Source organism: Podarcis filfolensis, assembly GCF_964270895.1.
Source record: "Podarcis filfolensis genome assembly, chromosome: 5".
NCBI classification, from domain to species: Eukaryota; Metazoa; Chordata; class Lepidosauria; order Squamata; family Lacertidae; genus Podarcis; species Podarcis filfolensis.
The window spans coordinates 94,035,557-94,059,581 of NC_139608.1; the positions used below are offsets into that span (position 1 = coordinate 94,035,557).

At 46.6% G+C, this 24,025-nt stretch overlaps 1 protein-coding gene across 1 annotated transcript in view; it reads left to right on the forward strand.

Annotated features, from left to right (window-relative positions):
• Positions 1–6,153: 6,153 nt before the first annotated feature.
• Positions 6,154–24,025, forward strand: part of CD9 (CD9 molecule) — a 31,886-nt gene continuing 14,014 nt past the window's right edge. Inside the window, exon 1 of the mRNA XM_083616025.1 lies at positions 6,154–6,311. Coding sequence (XP_083472151.1) covers positions 6,246–6,311 — 66 coding nt within the window. The 5' untranslated portion in view covers positions 6,154–6,245. The remainder of the gene's footprint in view (positions 6,312–24,025) is intronic.

Here is a 24,025-nt window from a genome sequence, read left to right on the forward strand (position 1 = left end):
CATTACTTTCATTAATGAGCAGTTAACTGGCAATGGCGTGTGGCCCTAAGTTTTGTTAAAACAATTTCCAAACTTCATTTATCCAAAAGCATTACCAGCTGCTCTACACACTAAAACTGAAACAGGTGTCAGACAGAAAAATTAGTATGTTCCCCTACAATTTCAACATTTGCCCTCTTTCTGCTGAACACTGTGCCTGTTCAATTTCTTTGTGTCCTGTTGCTAGGCTCCTCCACCAACAGAAGCCCTCTCAGGACCTGCTTCTCCCTCTGAGTATGACAGCCAGAGGAAAGCAGGGCTTGCACCTTGGGCAGTTCCATGGCAGAAGTGATTTCAGCAGGGATAAGAAAAGCTGACTTGCTCCAAATTCCATCTTCCAGAGCTCTGTTCTCTTGGCAACTGGTTATCTGGAATAAAGTGGGTTTGTTTCATTGGTTGTTGTTGTTGTTTAAAAAAAGCTTGGTGCAGTTGGCCCATTAAGTGTTTGTTCTGTGCTGAATCCAAAGCTGTGACTTGGAGCTTCAATGGGAACCTAATGGAGAAGCAAGATCTGTTGGGGTGTTGATGCTGTGAGCCTCTCCCCAATCCTGTGCTCAGGTTGTATATATGTGCAAATAAAACCATGTACCCTAAAGACACAAAAGTCTCCAAAGACCTTCATTCCAAGAATACAGAACCCCGACACCTTGGAGCAGCACGTAACAAACACTACGATCACCTGGAATGATAGGGCAATTTCCTCCTGGTCCTTTGTGATGCAGACAAATTTGGCAAATTTGGTCTTAACTGAGCCCCTCCAACAAGCGCAGTTATACATTTCACTGCTGAGTGTGAGCAAGGTCAGAAGTCCAGTGGCAAAGACTGCTGAGCCAGTCCAGCTCCCGGGACATTTCTCTATCATATGTGGTGATGATGAAGGAAGTTGTTTAGCAGTCACAGTTGCCATGATGATGATGATGATGATGATGATGATGATGATGATATTGTACTGTTTATACTCTGCCCATCTGGCTGGGTTTCCTCAGCTACTCTGGCCAAGTATGTGCCAACATTCAAATGACAGAATTGCTGAATGAATTTTAAAAGGTAGGACCACACAGGAATTAAAAGGTTAAGTTCCATCATAAATTAGTTGCTCCCCCTCCCTTAACTGCCTCATTGGTGAACCCTCCCAGTAACCTGAAAGAGACTAGAGTCCACTTCATTAGAAAATTGAAATCCTAAGTTAGATTGATTTCCAGCACTGTCGCTGCTTATTATTGTAATAGTAAAATGGTAAAGGGACCCCTGACCGTTAGGTCCAGTTGTGGACGACTCTGGGGTTATGGCGCTTATCTCGTTTTAGTGGCCGAGAGAGCCGGCGTACAGCTTGACTAAGCCGCTTCTGGCAAAACCAGAGCAGCGCACGGAAACGCCGTTTACCTTCCCGCTGGAGTGGTACCTATTTATTTACTTGCACTTTGACATGCTTTCGAACTGCTAGGTGGGCAGGAGCTGGGACCGAGCAACGGGAGCTCACCCCGTCGCGGGGATTCAAACCGCCGACCTTGATCGGCAAGCTCTAGGCTCTGTGGTTTAGACCACAGCGCCACCCGCGTTTTAAAGTACTTAAGTACTAAACAATTGTTTATAGTACTAAACAACTGATAATTAATAATAATAAAAGTTCAAGTTCACAACCTAATAAAAGTCAAAAGTACAAGAAGGAAGGGAGAGCAGGAGGACTATGCCAATGCTAAAGGAAAAATAATATCACAACAGAAGCAAAAGCAATAATCATTACATTGAAAAGTAGGCTCCAAAGGGGATCTGGTTTGGGCTGCTTCCCAAACTAAGGACTGCATCTGCTTTTGCAAAATGAAATTAATCTGGGTCCTGTAGACACAGAACAGCCAGCTTCGTGTCCAAGGCTTTAGCTGAGATTCCTGCATCGCAGGGGGTTGAACTAGATGGCCTTCAAGGTCCCTTCCAACTCTACAATTCCATGACTCTATGAAGTCATGTGCTTTAAATGTGCATTGGCTGCATAGTGTGGATCTGCTCCGAAGCTGCCCTCAGTCTATGAATGCTGCTGTCTACACAAGCTTCTTGCCTGCATTTCACAGGGATGACGTTGGTGTCTAGTTTCCAGTTCCTTATTGGAAATAGTGTCTGAATAGCCTAAATCAGGAACTGAAACCCACGCAAAAAAGACCAGGAGACTGTCCTCTTCTCTGCAATGAAACTTTCTTATGTAACACACATTAACACATGATGACCTCAGGCCATGCTTATGAATAGGGAACTGGGGAATTTTCATTCTAAAATTCCCTACAGGACACCATAGCACTGTGACTGGTCCACACTTTGTTTTGGTGAAAGATTTTACCCGTTGCTCTTCACATTGCCAATAATTGCCAATACACGCACGCAATATAGGTATAAATGAGGAACTGGAGTTGTCAGCCCCAAAGTAACAGGTAAAAAGTAAAGGGGCCCCTGACCATTAGGTCCAGTCGTGGCCGACTCTGGGGTTGTGGCACTCATCTCACTTTATTGGCCGAGGGAGCCGGCGTACAGCTTCCGGGTCATGTGGCCAGCATGACTAAGCTGCTTCTGGCGAACCAGAGCAGCGCACGGAAATGCTGTTTACCTTCCCGCCGGAGCAGTACCTATTTATCTACTTGCACTTTGACGTGCTTTCGGACTGCTAGGTTGGCAGGAGCAGGGACCGAGCAACGGGAGCTCACCCCGTCATGGGGATTTGAACCGCCGACCTTCTGATCGGCAAGTCCTAGGCTCAGTGGTTTAGACCACGGCGCCACCCGCATCCCAAAGTAACAGGAGTGAGGCCTTATTGACATATAACACCTGTGCTCAGTGATCAGAGGTTGCTGATTTACTACTAAGTTCAAGGTGTTATTATTAGCACACAAAGCCCTTAGCAACCTAGGGCCAGTTTACCTATGAGATCGCCTTTCCTGACATGTGCCCACCCGACCATTTTGATAGGTGGAATTGGCACTATGACAGGTGCCACATAATCCCCATTCCACTTTTGTAAGATCTCAATCATTTAATGAGGCAGTGGAACTCCCTGCCTATTGAAATCAAGCAGGTGACCTCACTAGACTCTTTTAGGGACCTGCTAAAAACATTCTTCTTTAGATAAGGCTACCCAGATGCTTCGAAAGCTGAGGCAATTTTATTCTTTGTCAGTATTTTAACTTTTGCATGTTTAAAAAGAAGGTTGTAATTTCCCCCCCCCCCTTGATTTTGCTGTCTTACGCTTTGTAAACCTCTTGGAGGCTTTTTGCAATCAAATGGTATATAATTTATTTATTTATCTGGAAATAAATAAATAAAACTGCGGGCCACCCCCAAATCATGTACCCATACTTCCAGAGAGTATAAGGTTAAAAGAAGATGTAGTTAAAAGGAGAGAGAGAGAGAGAAGAGTAGGAGGAAAGGAGCGAGGTCAACCAGTACACCTGTGGCAATGATACCACAAGCGGGATCTGACGTCACACTGGAGAGGGACAGGAATAAAGAGATGTGGCAATCGGAAAAGAAAGTCATCTATTGAAACTCTTAATTGCTGGGGCAGCTTAATTAAGCAGCCTGAGCTCCCCCACACAGAGTGCCCTCCATAGCAATCTGAAAGCCACTTCCTGGCCCACCTTTTCCGCGATACCAGCTTTAAAATTATAATGCTGTCAATTGATATACATTATATCTCCTGCCAACCTAGCAGTTCGAAAGCATGTCAAAGTGTAAGTAGATAAATAGGTACCGCTCTGGCGGGAAGGTAAACGGTGTTTCCGTGCGCTGCTCTGGTTCGCCAGAAGCGGCTTAGTCACACAACCCGGAAGCTGTATGCCAGCTCCCTCGGCCAATAAAGCGAGATGAGCTCCACAACCCCAGAGTTGGTCACGACTGGAAGGGTGTGTAGGTGTGGCAGGGCCCTCAATCTGCAGCTCTGACCTGGATTAAAGCCAAGTGTCCCCCCCCCCCCCCCGCGCGCTCCAGTTCAGTGGTAAGGAACAAGTTTTCCAGGAGGGAAGGGGCAAGACAAGTGGAAGCGTTGAGAGAGCCTTTTAAAAGAGGGTTGGGCAAATTTATGGAGGATGGGCTATGGATGGCTACTGGCTATAATCGCTATGTACCCTTCTCCCATCTTGGAGGCATATATTCAGTGCTTTTTTTCTTAAAAAAAAAAGTTCAGGGATACTCTCATTTTCCTACTCTTATAAATTGTTATAAATTCTAGATTCACAAAATGTTTAGGGGTATGCGTAGCCCTGTGCCCCCCCCCAAAGCACTGCATATATTCTTCTGAATATCAGTTGCTATTGCACTCGTGTCTTGCTTGTGGGCTACCCATAATTAGCCAATGTGAGAGTAGGATGCTGGACTAGGTGGGTCTTGGATGAGATTCAGCAGGACTCATTTCCATGAATCCCTAACCGGAATTAAGATTGCCGGAAGAAATATCAACAACCTCAGATATGCAGATGACACAACCTTGATGGCAGAAAGTGAGGAGGAATTAAAGAACCTTTTAATGAGGGTGAAAGAGGAGAGCGCAAAATATGGTCTGAAGGTCAACATCAAAAAAACGAAGATCATGGCCACTGGTCCCATCACCTCCTGGCAAATAGAAGGGGAAGAAATGGAGGCAGTGAGAGATTTTACTTTCTTGGGCTCCATGATCACTGCAGTTGGTGAGAGCAGCCACAAAATTAAAAGACGCCTGCTTCTTGGGAGAAAAGCGATGACAAACCTAGACAGCATCTTAAAAAGCAGAGACATCACCTTGCCAACAAAGGTCCGTATAGTTAAAGCTATGGTTTTCCCAGTAGTGATGTATGGAAGTGAGAGCTGGACCATAAAGAAGGCTGATAGCCGAAGAATTGATGCTTTTGAATTATGGTGCTGGAAGAGACTCTTGAGAGTCCCATGGACTGCAAGAAGATCAAACCTATCCATTCTGAAGGAAATCAGCCCTGAGTGCTCACTGGAAGGACAGATCCTGAAGTTGAGGCTCCAATACTTTGGCCACCTCATGAGAAGAGAAGACTCCCTGGAAAAGACCCTGATGTTGGGAAAGATGGAGGGCACAAGGAGGAGGGGATGACAGAGGACAAGATGGTTGGATAGTGTCCTCGAAGCTACCAGCATGAGTTTGACCAAACTGCGGGAGGCAGTGGAAGACAGGAGTGCCTGGCGTGTTCTGGTCCATGGGGTCACAAAGAGCCGGACACGACTAAACAACAATAACATTTCCATGCTCTGATCTGTGTACCTTAGGACTGAAAACATTTGTGTTCAAACAAAATGCCAAGTTTAAGGGCCCATCCACGCTTCCTTTTGTGTTGTTTCTAGGCATGGGGATGGGGTTTCCAGCTCCACATCTGAGTGGTTTCTTTTCCTTTTCAGCAGCTTTTCCTGGGAAAATCTGCGTTTTAGCCCTGGATTTGAGCAAACGGGAGCTGGGGTTTCTGTGGCCTGTTGTTTGCTTGGATTCAGCCGGGATTCACCTGGAAATCCCAGACCTGTGCCAAGGAAGTGTGGATAAGGAAAAGCACCACCTCCTAAGCGTCTGTGTGTTTGGGGCTGCTGCTCAAAGAGAACGAGGGTGGAGCGCAAAACAAGAGGAGGAAAGAATCCCTTCCGCTTGTTTGGCTTTGCCTCCACCGAGTTTCAGGTGGCAAGATCTTTAGGGCAAGGGCCTGCCCTCTTTTGTTGTGTAAAGCAAACACCGATGACGCCGGGCAAGTCATAATGCCAAACAAGCTGGGCGAAAAACAGCAAGCAATTCCGGCAACTCTGCAAGCTTTCGGGGTTCACCGGACTCTTCGCTGCAAAGCAGGCGAGCCCCGGCGGGGTGGGTGGGCGCGCCAGGGCAGGGCGGCGACCCTCCCCGCTGGCCTGCGACTGTGACTCAGCCCCAGGGAAGCCCGGGGCTTCTTTCCGCCCCAACCTGCAAGTCTGCGCCGCCGGCGAGGGGGCGGCGTCGCTGGGCAGCTCCAGGAAGGGCGTCGGTGAGGCGGGCGCAGCGCTCAGGGAGGAGGAGGCGGAGGAGGCGGCGCGCAGGGGCAGGGCGAGGCCGCCAGGTCCGAGGTGGGGCTTGTGGGTCGGAGCAGCGGCAAGGAGAAAGCGGGGCGGGCAGACGGAGCCGCGTCGTCGAGCAAAGCCCAGCAGCTCAGGAGCGCCGCCGGAGCCAAGTCGCCCGAGAGTGAAACGCGCCCGTCTAACCCTCCAAGATGCCCGTCAAGGGAGGCACCAAGTGCATCAAGTACTTGCTCTTCACGTTCAACTTCTTCTTCTGGGTAAGTTGGCGCGCGTCGTCGGAGCGGCAGCCCGCCAGGGCGCGGCCGGGGAGCGCAAACTTGGCGGCGCCCCGCCTGTGCGCTCCTACTCTCCTCGGCCGGCGCTTCGTGGCCCCCCAACATCTTGAGAGGCTTTGGGGGCCCCGTTTCGTTGCTTTCCCGATACCTGAGACGACCCCCTCCCCGGCCACGTGTTGCGGAGCGCCGTGTAGCCGCGGCCGGCCGGAGCTGAGCTTCCCTTATGGGCCAGGTGTGGCGCGTCCTGGCCAGGCCGGGGCTCCCTAACCTCTCCGAGGCCGCGCCTTTGTTTGGGGTGGGTGCGGTTAATTAAAGGGACTTAGGACCCTTCGCGCAGTCTAGCCGCCCGCTCCCACCCCCCAAAAAACTTTGCGGCAAGGCAAGCAGCGGAAACATAGGAGCCAACTCCGAGGGGCCGGGGTCCCTTTCCTCTTTTAAACAATATTTGATAGGGCGGCCCCTTCCAAGTTTATTGACACTGCCATTCAGAAGTTTGGTGTGTGATGGATTATGCAGGGTGGGGCTTACCTACACCCCCCAATATTTTATTCAAGTTGGCACCCCTGGGCGGGGAGACGCCCGGGGAGTTGCGGGGTGATGCTTGCTTGGTGCCGCGCCGCTTTCAAAGGGTTGCGCCTCCAGTCGCCGGGCAAGAGCTCCATAAACAGGCCCTTGGGAGTTTAGGGACCTTGGCTTCCTCCCGCTCCCCCGGGAAGTGTCTCCCGGCAGGCCCTGAAGCTGAGGCCGAGCGGGGAGTGGCAACCCAGCGCCGGAATCGGGGGAGCAGGGGAGCGGAGGGAGATAGCACACCTGCCCAGGTGCAGGGTTTCAGCCGGCAGCTTGTGCGTAAAAGATAACCTACCCCTGGGCAGCTGCAGAGTGTATTTCCCTTTCTGCTGAGAAACCACAGAGAACATCTTGGGAGCTAGTGGGAAGAGTTCCAGAGAGCTGGTAACTGGTGGAGAGTTTATAATTAAGTTGATCCCCCGCACAAGAGAGGTGTGAGTTATCAGGACTCATGGTAAGAGGAGTGGTCTGCGCCACCGGTGACTCTGGCAGAGCATGTGGTTTCTTGGCACAGCCCCCCATCATGTACCTTGAGGGCTTCTCTGCGGTTTCCTCCCTTGTGCGTGGGAGGGTCACTGAGCAGTGGAGGGGGGCTGCCTCAATTTGTGCCCCCTCCAGTGTCACACTGTAGCTCTCACAGTCGATTTGAGCTGGGGATTCTCTAGGATTCAAGTCTGAAACTGTTTTTCACTCCCAGGAGCTCCGTTCTAAGAACATAAACACAGACCTGGCCCGGAAGCATTGCTAAACCCAAGCTCTCTGGCTTAGTGGGACCTCCCGGGAGAGGAGATCGCAGCCGCTTGGCTCCTTCTCTGGCTTGCGTCTGCTGTGAGCTAAGCCACCGTTTGGCTTGGTGTGCGTGTTCTGAACCCAGGCTCATGGTTTGCCCTTGCTCCGTGAGCTTTTCTTGGGTTGTGGTTTTTCTGGAGGCAAACCATAGGCCTGGGTTCAGACAACACTTGAAGGCAAGCCATGACTTGGCTCACAGTAGCTGGAGGGCCTCTCCAGGAGCCCCCACATTTGCTTGTTTTCACTAAGCCAGGATTTGCCTTACTAGATCAGGTCACGACGACATGTAACACTAGGGGCCCTGATCATGCGCAGAGGGCATTTCATGTAAAAAAGTATAACCACAGGGCACCCAGATTAGAATAGCTGCTGGGAAAGACGGTGCAGTTTTTAAGTTGTAACTTGAAAGGCCCTTTCCAAGTACATACTTGCAAGATCTTCAGTAGCCAGAAAAATAATTGGATGTACAGTGGGACTTTGGTTTGCAACCGTTTTGGATTACAACCCATTTTTTTTTTTTGGAGGCCCCATTGGCGAAAGCACGCCTTGGGTTACAACCTGTTTTGGTTTACAACCAGACCTCCGGAATGGATTATGATTGGAAACCAAGGTACCGCTGTAGCTGCTTTCCATATCATAGACTGAAGTTCTCTTAATAGGTTGCAGGAGACTCCTGGAAGGTTTTCCAAATTGTTGCGCTCTTTGTAAAGAAGGTACATTCTGAAGGTGCTTCCTTGGGAATGGTATCATTTCCCTGCTTTCTATTCTAGATGGCAGAATGAGTTGTAGACCAGCTTTTCTCCAGACTGAAACTCCCATCATCTCAACCAGCAGGACCAATGGTCAGGGATTATGGGAGAGCGTCAGGCTGGGGGAGGTATTTCAATCCGTGTTTGAATTACATACTTCTTCTGCCCTAGTGCCATCTTTTATCTTGGCTTTATCTGGAATCTGTCTCTTTGAAATAAATAAACTCCTCCACAGGAGTTAACATTGGTGTAATCCAATACTCTGCTTCCCCCAGAATGCACATCAGTGTTGCTTGCTTGAAATTGCCTACCTGTTAAAAGCACCTCGTGCCAAAATGCATTTATTAAAATATGCGAAACTCTCCCAAAGGGCCTTCAAAGGCTGGTGTAGCATAATGACTACTAATAAACCAAGAACAACCCCCTCCCCTTCAGATCTTGCCTTTCGCTTTGAACTCATTAGGTGACCTTGAGAAACCTGCCCTCTCTGCCTCAGTCCACTTATCTACTGTATGGGGAACAGTGGCGTAGCGTGGGGGGTGCAGGGGGGGCGGGCCGCACCGGGCGCAACATCTGGGGTTAGGGCAAATCCATGGGTTAGGGGGCGCAAATCCACGGGTTAGGGGGCGCAAATCCACAGGTTAGGGGGCGCAAATTACTTGCCTTGCCCCAGGTGCTGACAACCCACGCTACGCCACTGATGGGGAATAACAATAAAACTGGAATGCATCTAGCTGGTGCATGTGGATCAAGTCCCCAGGAACACCAGAAAGTGCTATACAAATGTTAATTCACAGTGATGCAAAGCTGATAGAGTCCCATAGGAGTGCTGTGCCATCTCAGCTTGTGAAGTGACTTGGCATTCAGGAAGTTCCAGAGAAGGCCTGGGACTGAAATGGCGAAGGAGCCAAACCACCGATGGTGGATTTTAGGAAGGGCCCTGTGTTTCAGGCTGTGGTGAAGTGGGGGCTTCGTCTTCTGAGAAAGCTGAGTAATCGGCTAGTTTCTCCAAGAATTATTGTGCCCACCAGGAGACTAAAATTCAATACTTTCTGCCTGCCTCCCCCACCATTGTGCAACTTCAGGTCTAACCTGCTTGGGAGGTTGTTGCAGTATGGCATATGTGTAAAGGGATTTTCCAGTACGAGGAATTTCCCTTCAGGTGGAAACAGGAGAACACTGAAGTGGGCATGGGTGCCATACAAGTTCAGAGAGTGTGTGCAGGTATATTTATGTATATTGCACTTCTCTCTCCCCCCCCCCCACCCCCACCCCCACCCCCACTGCAACAAAGCACCTTTTTGCAATGATGCAGAAGATTGAAAGTGAGTGGGTGACATCTGGTGACTCCTCCATAGGGTGATCTTCGGATGAACGGTATTCTAGAAATATCATATCCCAAAATGTTCTCAGTTGGGTTTTGTTGTCCTGCTTTAGTGACGCTATAGCCCCTTCTGATAGCAGCAATGTACAGTGGTACCTTGGGTTACATACGCTTCAGGTTACATATGCTTCAGGTTACAGACTCCGCTAACCCAGAAATAATACCTTGGGTTAAGAACTTTGCTTCAGGATGAGAACAGAAATTGTGCTCCGGTGGTGTGGCGGCAGCGGGAGGCCCCATTAGCTAAAGTGGTGCTTCAGGTTAAGAACAGTTTCAGGACCTCCAGAACAAATTAAGTACTTAACCCGAGGTACCACTGTAGTTGCATTGAGCAAACATCACAGAACATCTAAGGAAGCAGAATGATAATCCACTGTTACACTGTCAAGAACTTGTGGCAGAATCTGCAAAGTGCTCTGAAAAACCACCGTCTTAAAGGGGCCCTAATTGTATTTTATTTTTGTAAAAGAAGCCCAATAACAAAATCTGAGTCTGCTCAATGCAGAGCTCAGATATTGGATGTGGGGCTAGGTATGTGGGTCAATGTGCACTCTTGCCTCTTGGATACTTTGTATAATTTGCTGTTAGCGTGTTCTAGCCATGCAGTATCCAAGCTGTGCACCTGCATCTCACAGCAAGCAGCTAAAGCGAAGTCTCTGTGGCAGAGAAGCTGTTATGGAGCACTTCAAACCAGGGCCGTCTTATCCATAGAGGCTAGTGGCGCCAGGGCGCCAAGTTCTGGAGGGCGCCAGGAAGAGGTGGAGGCTGAATGTGGCACCTCCCAGCATCAGCTCGCCGCCCTTGCCCACCTCCACCATGACGCTCTAAAGCAGCGCCGCGCCTGGAGCCTCCGTCTGCCGCAGCCACCGCGGCACAAAGCGGCCAGCTGAGCCGGGAGGCGCCGTGTCCAGCCTCCACTTCTTCCCCGACAGAGGAGCCACCCTCCAGCCGCTGCCCGCCTCCTCCAGCCCCACCGGCAGTGCCGTCCTCCCTAAAAAGCTCTGGGAAAGGGGGGCACCGGAGGGAGCTTTGCACCACAGCACCAGGTAACCTTAAGACGGCCCTCCTTCAAACATGCTTGACCAGTTTCAAATTGGCTTGTCTGCTGTTGTCGGTTCTGTGTGTGTGTGGCGAGTAGTTGATTGAAGTAGGGAGAGAAATTTCATTTCTCCTTGTTCGGCGTTTTGTTGTTGCTAGGGAGTGGACAGGCTTGTGTTTGCATAGTTCAGATTGTCCTTTGATGCTTAATGCTTCGCTTTAGTATGAAGTTTTCTAACACAGCTGAAGTCAAAAAGAAAGCACACGGTAAGAAAGAAAGAGCGCTGGAAAGCAGCGAGCATCTTAAAAAGCAGTTGGAACATAAAACCAGTTTCAAGAAAGCAACCTGCGGAAGTTCATTGAAATAAGTTTTTGCTGCCCATCTAAAGATAACAATGACAGGACCAGGCAGAGCTCTTCCTTGGGGCAACCCTATGACTAATAATAATAATAATAATAATAATAATAATAATAATAATAATTATTTATTATTTGTACCCCGCCCATTCCCCAGCCACTCTGGGCAGCTTCCAACAAAAGATTAAAAATACATTAAAATGTCATATCCAGTACACACACATGCACACATGATGGAAGAAAGTGGCGCACAAGGTGTGTTTTTGTGGAATCTTGCCTGCTGTTACTGACAGAGGCATTTCTGTCAAGGAACCCCAGGAAGAAGTGGCACTTACTCGTTCTTGTCTGTGAAAAGTGATGGTGCCGTAAAACCAGACATTCCAGCACAGCTTAAAGAGGTAGCCGGGTGGTTTACTTTTTTTGCTGCGAAAGCTGCTTCCCAGCAGTCCCTCCCCTGAAGCTGTGAAATGTCTTGGTTGCACAGGAAGGGGGGGAGGGAGGGACTTGGCTTTGAAGGTGCAAAAGCTCAAGGAGGTGGCTTGTTTTAAAGCGAAGTTAGCGAAATCTCCACTTGCCTGCATGCATAAATACATATCCTTTCTCGATCCAGCCCCCGCTGCCTCCCCCAAACAACATAGGATATATTCTAAGGTACTTTTTAATTGGGGGGGGGGGGGGAAACACCCTTCACTTTAATTGAAGAGTTTAGACACCAAAAAAGCAAGGAAACTGTGAGGAGTCATGGCACAGTAAACACATTTCTCGCCTCACGTGATGTGCTGGCTTAGAACTGGGCTTTTGTGCACCCATGCTTTCTGCCGCATTGCTGGCACCCAGTGTTCAGGTGCACCAAAATTTATTGCTACCTGATTTATCATTTTTTGAGCTATGTGTTGTAAGGAAACCCCAAAAAGTATGCTGTGTAAATTTTATGTACTGTGTAAGTATATCCAGTGCTTTCCCCCCCCCTTAAAAATGTTTAGGGGTACTCTCATTGTGACTCAAGAAAATCTCCATTTTATAATTCAAATCGGGGGAAATAAAGACAGTATATGGACAAAAGTACAAAGAACATGCATTACCTCATATCACACAGAGACATCATTAAGTTTACACTTCTTTGCTGGCTGTGTTGATGAAAAATAGTCAGTAATTTTCCTACTCGTATTGAAATACAGCCCCTCAGTGAGGCCAAACATGCACCAGTAAAACACCACACATGCACATTCCACACTGCTTCACACATTAAACGTCCGCTTCTGTCTGAGACTCAGAAATCACTGGGAAAGGAAATGAGGCTACCATTGGGGGTAGCAACTGACGATTCACCGTGCTAGAGGAGAAACAAAAAAATTTAAGTTTCTTCTCCCGTTAGATTCACAAAATGTTTAGGGGTACGCGTCCCCCTGTATCCCCCCAGAAAAAAAGCAATGAGATATCAAAGGCTTTCTAACAGTGCAAATATTTGAACTAAAATACGTAATTGGGGGGGATAGACAACCATATAATTTTATCTTCGAAGCTTTATTTGGAAATCATTACCGGTTTCAAATAGTTGTAAACCATTTTACAATAGTATACACGTGTCTTACATGGTTCTATGGAATATTTGTCTTCTTTTAGTAAACTTCTCCATAATTGCTGGTTGCAAAGCTTAAAACTGCAGAGTAATTCTTCCACACGTCCAGAGGTGAAACCAGAAAAGCAATGATTCAAGTTTATTCAATTTGTCAGAACATTTAAGGCTAACCCATTGCAAAAGATATCCTTTACATGCTTTACCTTACCATATGTCACTGCACAATGTTTGGCATCAGTGCCAGATTTACGTATAAGCTGAACAAGCTATAGCTTAGGGCCCCACTCTCTTAGGGGCCCCCCAAAAAATTAAAGGAAAAAACACCTCGGTGTACATTTCCAGAAGATTAAAAAACAAATAAAGTAAAACCTACATACAGCAACAGTGTTTTGTGTTGTGTAGGCTCCTGTTTGTTATGTGCAAATGGCTTTAGATACCTGTTAGGTCCATAAATTACCATATGGCATATATTCAACACAAAAAACAGTGACAGTTTGTTGTTGACAAAGGACAGCTGGACATATAAAGGGTCTCGTTATCTCCACTAGCTTAGGGCCTCATCAAACCTAAATCTCACTGGGTGACCTCAGGTTGATCACATACCCTCAGCCTAATGTACCTCATGAGGTTGTTGTGACAATAAAATCCTGAGGGGGAAGAACCATGTACAGTCATACCTCGGATTATGAATGCTGCGGGTTGTGCATTTTCGGGTTGCGGACCGTGCCAAACCCGGAAGTACCGGAACAGGTTACTTCCGGGTTTTGGAGCTTGCACATGCGCAGAAGCACAAAATGACGTCATGCGCATGCGCAGATGTGGCACTTCAGGCTGCGAACGCTGTGGGTTGCGAACGTGCCTCCCGCATGGATCACATTCGCAACCCAAGGTATGACCGTACAACTCCTTTTAGCCCCTTGGAAGAAAAGTGGGATATAAAAGTGGGAAGAGACATTTAAACATTTCACAAGTGTGGGAAAGCGGTGCTTCAGTGCAAAAATGTTAAAAGTACAGCTTTTAAAAGTACAGTTAAAAGGCAGCCATTATTTTTTTTTAAAAAAACCAAAAACCAACTTTACTGAAGTTTGATTCAACAAGAGGTAGATATCCATGCTAAGCTTCAGAAAGATAGAATGAATTATCTTTGATTCACAATGAACAGAAATGCCATACTTTGAGGCACTATATTCTTAAAGTAGTGTAATTGTCAGAATCCTTACCAAGTTGTCATTTTCTTGCACTCTTGGGTTTCATAAGTGTCTCTTCTCTGTCTCCCAGCAAGTTTCACATCTACTACAGCTTGCAATCTTTACCCCTTTTTTGATGAATTATTTTTATTAGTTCCATAAATGCAAAATTCAGTATAACATTAAAACACACACACAAATACAGCATTTCAGAGGTTTCAGGTGCACCATTAGTTAAAGGTTCTGATAATTTCACCAGTACTTCTACTTGCAGCTCACATTTTAACTTAATAGTACATTATACATTTATGACAGATGAGCTATGACAAATCTGAAATGCTGTATAAATGTTAAGTGGCATGAGGCTTACCACTTCGTTTCACCCCTAATCTCTTAATTATATTTGTTTGTACAGTATTTCTGTTTTGCTCTCACCCTGTCAGGGTGGAGTACAGCAACGTAAAAACCTTTAAATGCAGATTTTCTTGAGTAGCCATTCATTCATCTCCAGTACATGCACAATACATCTCCAAGAAGGCTGTTTGTAAAGGATTACTGAGTATGTACTGCGAACTGCACTGAACATGCTGGGGCACGATGCACCCACAGAAGTCCTGGTTGATTTAAGCTTGGGCCCTTGTGATTCAGCAAAACTGGCTGCTACGGAAAGGCAGCTTTGCATGGTTCTTCCATGTTGAAACCTGTTGTGGTTGTGTCACAGTGAACGCACATAAGCAAAGCATAATCTGCACATGGGACATAGGCGGTTGGTCAGTCTGCTGTCACAAACATCCCTGTTTACTGTCTATGTGGAAATAAATGGCTATGAGGTCATGTCTTCCTCTTCTCTTGCACAGAGGACAGCTGCCTCAAGAAATGAGGAAATGCTTGCTTGTAGGATATGGATGTGATTTGTTTTAAACTATAATCTCTACTTCACCAAGAGAATGCCATGCAGTAGACCCTGGACCTCTTGAGAAGTGTAGATCCTGTATAGAATAGTCGTGAATATGTTCGCAGTCTGTCTGTTTCTGTAAAGCTTGGACCCTAAGCGGCTTGGCTCTGTAGCCTAGGCTTCCTCAACCTCAGCCCTCCAGATGTTTTGAGACTACAATTCCCATCATCCCTGACCACTGGTCTTGCTAGCTAGGGATCATGGGAGTTGTAGGCCAAAAGCATCTGGAGGGCCGAGGCTGAGGAAGCCTGATATAGCTTCTAAAAAAAGTAAAGGTACCCCTGACTGTTAGGTCCAGTCGCGGACGACTCTAGGGTTGTGCGCTCATCTCGCTTTACAGGCCGAGGGAGCCAGCGTTTGTCAGCAGACAGCTTCTGCGTCATGTGGCCAGCATGACTAAGCCACTTCTGGCGAACCAGAGCAGCGCACGGAAATGCCGTTTACCCTCCCGCCAGAGCGGTACCTATTTATCTACTTGCACTTTGACGTGCTTTCATACTGCTGGGTGGGCAGGAGCAGGGACCAAACACCGGGAGCTCACAATGGGATTCGAACCACCAACCTTCTGATCGGCAAGCCCTAGGCTCAGTGGTTTAGACCACAGCGCCACCCACATCCCTGCTGTAGCCTCTAGCCTTAGACAAAAGATGGGAGATAGTGGGAGATTCTGTGACATAAGATGGGAGATACTGAGGTGCATGTATTCAGGAAGTAGATGTATGAACTGGTTATTATGGATTTCACAGGAACGCTTCGATCAAGACAGTGAATTGTTTCCATGCCTATACAATAACAATAGCCTGTGGTCCAGTGCAAAATAGACTACCATCTCTGTCCACATCCGGACATAGCATGTGAACCAGCCAAAGGTGATAAATGGCACCCCCAAATTGTTCAAGGAGCACCCACAGGCATGTTAACCCAGGGAATACAACCTCATCCAAAACAGGATGAAACACCCGTCAACAGCATCTCTGTTTTAGCGGGATTAAGCCTCAGTGTGTTGGCTCTCATCCAGTCTGTTAGCGTGCTTCAGCTCCCATTTGTCACTGCCACTTACCTAAATTAGATGAGAAATAGAGATGAAGTTGATGTCCACATATTTATTGCATCTCAATCAGTTCCATATATACAGTATATGTCAAAAAGCATAGGTAGCAAGATTAAACCCTACCCTGTACTAAGGAATGGGAGAGTTGTCCTGGAGCACCGGTCAGAAGGCGACTACCACAAAAGAGGTGCCTTTAAATCCCAATGATCAAAATCTAGAAGGGTACTATGATCAGTGGAATGGAAAGCCCTGAAAGGTCTAGGACAGGCAGGTCCAAAGTTTGTTTCGGGGGCCTAGTTCGGCCCATTGGTCAGTTTAATCCAGCCCCTGTGGCAGTTTATTCCTGGGGGTAATGGGGTAAAATAAAAATACTAAAAAAAACTCTCAACAACTTTGGGGTAAAATCATAAAAAAGCTCAAGAACTTCAACCCTAAAAAAAAGTTGGCCCTTTGGTCGGCCCTCACGGCCCTTCACTTTATCAAATCTGGCCCTCTTTGAGAAAAGTTTGGACACCACTGGTCTAGGAGAACCAACACGCTTCTACTCCCCATCTCTCTCTTGGCATGGGAACTACCACAGGATGATCAGGGCAGTTTCTGTACAAAAACTAGGTCTAAAACCCAACTGAAATGGATTGAGAAACTAAGTCTCCTCCGAGCTGGGTGTGGGAAACTGAAATTTATCAATTACGAAAGTGCTTGCAGATCAGCAAAGTTGTTTATATGCCGTATATTTACACGGTTTAATACAAAATGTGATAAAAATATATTGTCCTTATTTTCGCCGAATTATGCGTACAACACAATCCTGTGCAAGTTTTCCAAACACCAAGTGAAGTTATGTACAAGGTTAGAACTTGCATGGAAAGCTGCATGCCCTCTAACATGTCTCTGATGAAAACAGGGACATTTTTTCTATATTTGTCTGAATAGGGGCATTTATGCCAAAGATTGTTGCCTGAGCAACATCCCGCCTCCACGAGGCCTCAAAGTAATTCTCAGACTGCTGTTTGCATTTTGCAGTAGCCTATCCTGCAGTGTTTATTCTCTGGATTAAATTACATGTTAGAGGAAATCTTCCCCCATGCCTTAGTGTCCATGTTTGTTCAGCAGAGACAAGGGATGTCCCGGTTAAGCCTGAAGGGTGATTCTGTCTAGAAAAAGGCTCCCTTTTACAAAGAGGCATTTTACATATTGGAAAGGCAAATAGGTGTCAGTGATTAACAGGGAAATTCATCAAACATCATTTAGCTGTAAAAGTTGCTTTGTGGTGCATACACAGAAAGAATATTACCCAAGTTTCTGGAAATTGCCTAATTAACCTCTAGCCATGTTTGGCTATTTAGGGCAAAATTACACGAGGAGACCAGTCTGGAGCTGAGTTTTTATTGTTAAGGGAAAATATCACTTGCCCTATTTAAGTGCAGTGCTAGGGTCTTGGAAGCTGTTGCGTAACTCTTCTTCTGTCCCCCCCCCCAACTTCATTTATAGGATGTCTTGAGCTATATTGACATTTGCACTCAGATCCCTCTCTGTGATTATTTTGCCCTCATTTCTCTTTCTCAGCTTTAACTGGAAGCTGGCAATTGCCTTTTACTTAGGACCTTATCCACTGGCTATGGAGGAATCTTCCCTGCACTACGATTTGAAAAATATACCGTATTTTTCGCCCTATAGGACGCACTTTTTCCCCTCCAAAAATGAAGGGGAAATCTGTGTGCGTCCTATGGGGTGAATACAGGCTTTCGCTCTCCAGGCTTCAGGAAGCTATCAGCAAGCCTGGGGGGCCCTGCGGGAGTTCCCGCAGGGCTCCCTAGGCTGCAGATAGCAGCCTGCCGCCCAGCGCGCGGGGCACCCTGAAGCAGAGCGCCCCTCGCGCCGGGCAGACATCCGCAGCGTGGGGAGCCCTGCGGGAATTCCTGCAGGGCTCCCTACGCTGCAGATAGCAGCCTGCTGTCCGGCACGTGGGGCGCCCTGAAGCAGAGCGCCCCGCGCTTCGGGCAGACATCGGCCAGCCCCACAATCTCGGGGGACAGCGGGGAGGCGGAGCACCGCCATCCCGCTGTTCCCCAACCTGGTTTGGTTTCCCCGACCTGGTTTGGGGGGGGGAGATAAAGGAAAAAAAAATTCCTTTATTTTCCCCCCAAAAAACTAGGTGCGTCCTATGGGACAGAGCGTCCTATGGGATGAAAAACACAGTACATCTTTTGGGCAGCAGAGGGCTGAAATATATACCGTATTTTTTGCTCTATAAGACTCACTTTTTCTCTCCTAAAAAGTAAGGGGAAATGTGTGTGCGTCTTATGGAGCGAATGCAGGCTGCACAGCTATCCCAGAAGCCAGAACAGCAAGAGGGATTGCTGCTTTCACTGCGCAGCGATCCCTCTTGCTATTCTGGCTTCTGAGATTCAGAATATTTTTTTTCTTGTTTTCCTCCTCCAAAAACTAGGTGTGTCTTGTGGTCTGGTGCGTCTTACAGAGCGAAAAAGACGGTATTTCAAAAAGCTCTAGGTGCCATCACCATCTATTTATTTTATAGGTATATGCCAAAATGGCTCCTAAATAGTTTACAACTATGAAATCAATACACAATCATCAAATTACTGTGTGCCTGGATATCCTAGCATAACTCTAATCCAGTCCCGGCCCATTCCTAGGAATTCTGTGGCACCACGTGGTTTTTCTCTCCTTTGTGACTGAAAAGGTTATTTCCACCCTCTGAACATAAATTGCAGAATCTATCCTTTGGCATGGCCAGCTTTTCTCATACTGTGCCAGAAACCAATTCTTTCCCTGCTTAGACTTGCACTGTGGGTGCGAGTTAAGGCTTGGGGTGGCAGGCAGGCAGAGCTGCCGTTCTTGGGTAGCTTTTATTCAAGACTTGCGTAGATAATATCAGCAGAGTCGTGTGGAGTGTTTTCATGTACCATCTATTCTTACGTGCCATCTCTGTTCTGCATCTTAGGACGATTCTTGGGGTGCCTTGTCTGTTCTATTGTGCGCAGTCTCACCATCCTGAGGTTGCAGACCCTTTCCTCGCACTGAGAGTTAACTTTCTTTCCGAGGAGTGGATAACGTTTGTCTAAAGTGCACATGGAGTTCCAAAATGCATTCAGCCTTCCATTTCCCATGCATGCAGTAGCCATGTTGAACTGGACTTGTGATTCTGTATTGAAGGACAATTGCGTATGTGTGTTCTTTGGGTTATGTTGTCCTGCTAAATCACAAGAGCTAGAAATTTGCTAAGTTGACACTCATCCTGGCTGCTGAGCCAACTTGGCTTTGCAAAGAGAGGAAGAAAAGCAGAGGGCTAAGCTACTCCACTCTGGCTCCCCTCTTATGGCTCCCCTGTGTAGACAGATGCACAAAGTGCGCTGCAGAAGAAGTTCAGATGATATCTTCCGATTCTTGTCTCATCTAAGACCTTAGGCTCCACAACACCGCACCACTTTTTCTCTCTCCTCTCCTACTTCCACCTTAGGTTTTACTGTTTGTAGCCAGTGGACATTAAAAAGTAACTTCAAAAGCAAGCAAGGCAGTCCACAGTTCTTCAGAAATGCAGTAATTCTTTGTGATATATCATTGTCTACACCAGGTTAGTTGTAGCCAGAAGCAGTAGGAGAAACGTGTGCTTCAGAAGAGAGGGTGTTGTCTACAGGGAAGATGTTATCCTGCTTTCCTAATTGCCAAGTTGTGGTTAAACGCACCAGGAACCTTACCTGCCCCGCCAAGATAGCTGTGGATCACTTCTTAAGAAGTGTTCATAATACAGTGGTACCTCGGGTTAAGTACTTAATTCGTTCTGGAGGTCCGTTCTTAACCTGAAACTGTTCTTAACCTGAAGCATCACTTTAGCTAATGGGGCCTCCTGCTGCCGCCGGAGTACAATTTCTGTTCTCATCCTGAAGCAAAGTTCTTAACCTGAAGCACTATTTCTGGGTTAGCGGAGTCTGTAACCTGAAGCGTATGTAACCTGAGGTACCGCTGTACAGTAAAGTGTTGTCAATGAAAACTTCATGCCACAGCACACTGACCTGGTTCAGATGTTAACACGGGGGCATGCTTCACACTTTGCTTATACTATAGCGTTTGTTTTGAACGGAGCAATGGATCCAAACTACAAGAAAGAAGATTCCACCTAAACATTAGGAAGAACTTCCTGACAGTAAGAGCTGTTCGACAGTGGAATTTGCTGCCAAGGAGTGTGGTGGAGTCTCCTTCTTTGGAGGTCTTTAAGCAGAGGCTTGACAACCATATGTCAGGAGTGCTCTGATGGTGTTTCCTGCTTGGCAGGGGGTTGGACTCGATGGCCCTTGTGGTCTCTTCCAACTCTATGATTCTAACTAACCTCAGTTTGTGCTGAGTTTGAATGAAATGACATTCATTCAGTGGTTGCAAATGGAAGCAGATGATTCCAGTTTCCTCCTCCTTGTGGCCCTGTGCCCAGATGATTGGGTAGCTCTCAGGAACATGAGGATGTTAGACTGGAATGTGGCCATTGAGCTACTTGATACCTTGCAGCATCTCTTTATGTTGGTCTGATAGAGCCATCCACTTATCCTAGCAACTGTGAAGGAGAGGGGAGCTATGCATTCCCAAACAACCAGAAGAGGGAAGGAAAAATTTGTAAAGTTTGTCACACTGGCAATGTTTGAAACTTCTCTCGATGTAGCTGCTGAGATCTCCTTTAAGAGCTGCTAATCACCACCTCCATATCAGGACGTTGGTGGATTTTTGATGCCCTTCTTCTTTTCATGAAGGCTGACAAGTGCAGAGGATGCACATAAGACTTCAAATATGAGAAAGTGGTTTATATAGCACTGTTCACAGCGGATAACTTGTGTAAGAATATTGCAGTGACTCTTGAATGTTCAGTGAGAACCACATCAGAGGTGTTTCCAAGCTACAAAAGAAACCTTGACAGAATGAAAGGATTGACTCTGCTTGTGTGTTGTGTTGCTTTTGTTAGACCTGCCTCACAGGCTGCTGGCTATTCAACCACTGCCATCTCTGGGTCAGCTCACACATGGAACCGTAACATGTGATATTTCACCATGTAATGATACAGTGCTGGATAACTCTCATCCAATATGTTACGTTACTGTTTATTTATAAGATACCTTGCGGCCAAAAAAGGGGGAGAGCCCCCCAAGGCTGTGCACAAAAAAGAATATTAGAAAAACAATTTACTCATTTTGCAGAACCAAATCAATCACCTGCAAGAATACACTATGTTTGGACATCCAGTGAATTAGTACCTAGAATTATAAAAATTGAAATTTAACCAAAGATACTTTCGGATCATAATGCAATTAAATACAAGATAAAAGAAATAGATGAAAGTCATATTTTTCAATACAGTGGTACCTCATCTAGCATGTGCCTCGTCGAGCACCTGTTCCGTCGAACATCCGCAGCAAACCCGGAAGTACCGGAACGGGTTACTTCTGGGTTCGCCGCTCACGCATGTGCAGAAGCACTAAATCACACATGTGCAGAAGCGCAAACCTCTCTCTGTGTGTGTGCAGACGCGGCGCTTTGTCCAGCATCCTTTTCAGCCAGCGACCGGGGCTCTAGAAGGGATCTCGGTCGCAAAATGAGGTACTACTGTACGGCTTTTTGGTTCCTGAAATATTCTGATTGTGCAGATAAAATATAACAGAATTCTACAGGATGTGTTGCTAGCGTGTGAAAACAGTTAGAGATTAAAGAATCCCCAGGCTTGCATCTTGAGATGGTGTAGATGTCAGGCACCACCCTGGTGCCCAGGCAACTTCACTTGGTAGCCAGGTGCAAAATGCGCCTGGCAAATTTCAAACACTGGATTGAATCTGACACCTCTGTACGCTAGGGGACAGCCTTCTGTTCATTGTACAATGGTTCCTTGGTTTGCATACGTTTTGGATTACAAACACGTCAAACCCAGAAGTGCGTGTCCCGGTTTGCAACCTTTTTTTTGGATTACGAGCAAATTTTTTTTGGAGGCCCCATTGGTGAAAGTGCACCTTGGGTTACAACCTGTTTTGGTTTACAAATTAACCTCCGGAACAGATTATGATTGTAAACCAAGGTACCATTGTACAGGTTTTTCTAGGGTTAACTGCCTCCATTGGGAAAAGACTAGTGTTTGAGGAGATATCAAATGTTACATTTTCACCTTCATGTTGGATTTGTGATGCTTCCTGTCTCATCTAGCAAGCCATTGCAAAGGGAAGGGCTGTGGCTCAGGTATAAATCTGCTTTACATGTAGCAAGTCACTGTTACGGAAGTGTCAGGATTCAAGCCCCCAACCCAGGATGTTTGGAGTGGCCGATGGAACTCCAGAAACCGTTGTCAGTAAAATGACACATTTGTGAGAACTTTGCAGTGCTTCCCAACTTGCTCTCACCATGCGAATGAGGCAAATGGGACACCCAGCAGCTAAAACACACTCCTATTTCTACTAAATGTGACATAACCCAAAGAGATACCCATGGGAATAGTAGGAATTTTCCACTCACAAAACAAGATCATCTGGTCTTCCTCCCTCTTGTTTGTGTGTTTGCCCCTAGGAGATAATCACGTCTTGAGATAAACTACCAGAGCCTACGTGGTCTGGTGAAGGAGGCCTGTTGCGTTCAGTTTATGCAGACCTGACATTCCACCCAGCCCAGACTTGCAGGACCCACCATTTCTCATAAACGCATTTCTCTTTCTTTCACTTTCAGTTGCTTTGTACTTTCATTTCTCCTCCACAGTAATGAGCTAGATGTATCAATGGTCTCTTGCATAAAGTAGTTCCCTGTGTTCCTAAATTTGGAGGTGTTGTGAGAAAAAACTGCTCCTTTTCCCTTCTAGGGTACCCAAGAGCCCATATAGAGGTCCTTTTGCAGATTCTCTATTGGTAGGAGAAAATAACAGAGGCCAACCAGAGAATATTGAGAAGCAAAGCAGCTAGTAAACCTGATCTTTATTAAAACTGTTGCTACAGGATACTCCCCCCCCCCACACACACACAGGAGGGGGGGAGGGACCCTGGACAAAGGTGTGCAAGCCCTTATATAGACTTTGAAATTGCCCACCCCAGATACATCATACCTACAGTACAGAAGGGGTGTAGCTCAAGACCGCCCCCTTAATACATCAGAGAAGGGGTGGACTACAACAGAAATCTGAGTGCCTTGTTTTTATCCTGTCTGACAGGTTACCTGATTGGATTACCTGGGCATCCTGGCCACTCTTTTGTTATGATAACTACTCAACTTCTGAATCCAGGTCACAGGCTCACCCTATTCACATCTTAAATGTGCCCTTGAGACAGGATTTGTGAGCAAAGAGACAATGGGGAGGCAGAGAAATATTTGAGGTCAATTTGGAAGAGAGAAAATGGTTTCAGGACTTTTCTGTGGGTTTCAGACATGAGGTTTACATATTTGTATGTCGAAATATATAAAAGAATAAATTGTCCAGTAGCACCTTAGAGACCAACTAAGTTTGTTCTTGGTATAAGCTTACATGTGCATGCACACTTCTTCAGATATACCACATATTTGTATGTGTTTGCTTGGTACATTTATGAACATCTATTTTATATATCTAAGACTTTAAAATGGATTAACACACATTTGTAAATTGATTTTTTTTTAATAAAAAAAATAAATTTCTGAAATGTTGCAAGGACACGTTATTGTAAATTCTTCTCTTAAAACCATTTATGCAGTGGTTTATTGCAGTCTTTTCCAGGGAACGCCTTGTACCCAATAATAATTGTGCTTTCAGAGATGAAACAGTGTGTCCTTGAATTGGATCTTCTGTGATCTGGCACTGGTGCTTCCATACCCTAGATGGGTCTGCGGGTTTCAAACTGCCATCTGGAAAACTTAAGGGCTTTCTCAGTGACAAGATTAGTGACAAGCTTCCTTCAAAAAGAAGGAATTCTACCAATCTTCTGCAATGTACATTGTGCTGGCTGTGCGTTCTAGAGAGCATTTGCAGATCACAGTGTGGCAATGAGGCCCAACCAGCTCAGCCAGATGTTCCACAACAGCAGAATGTGCATC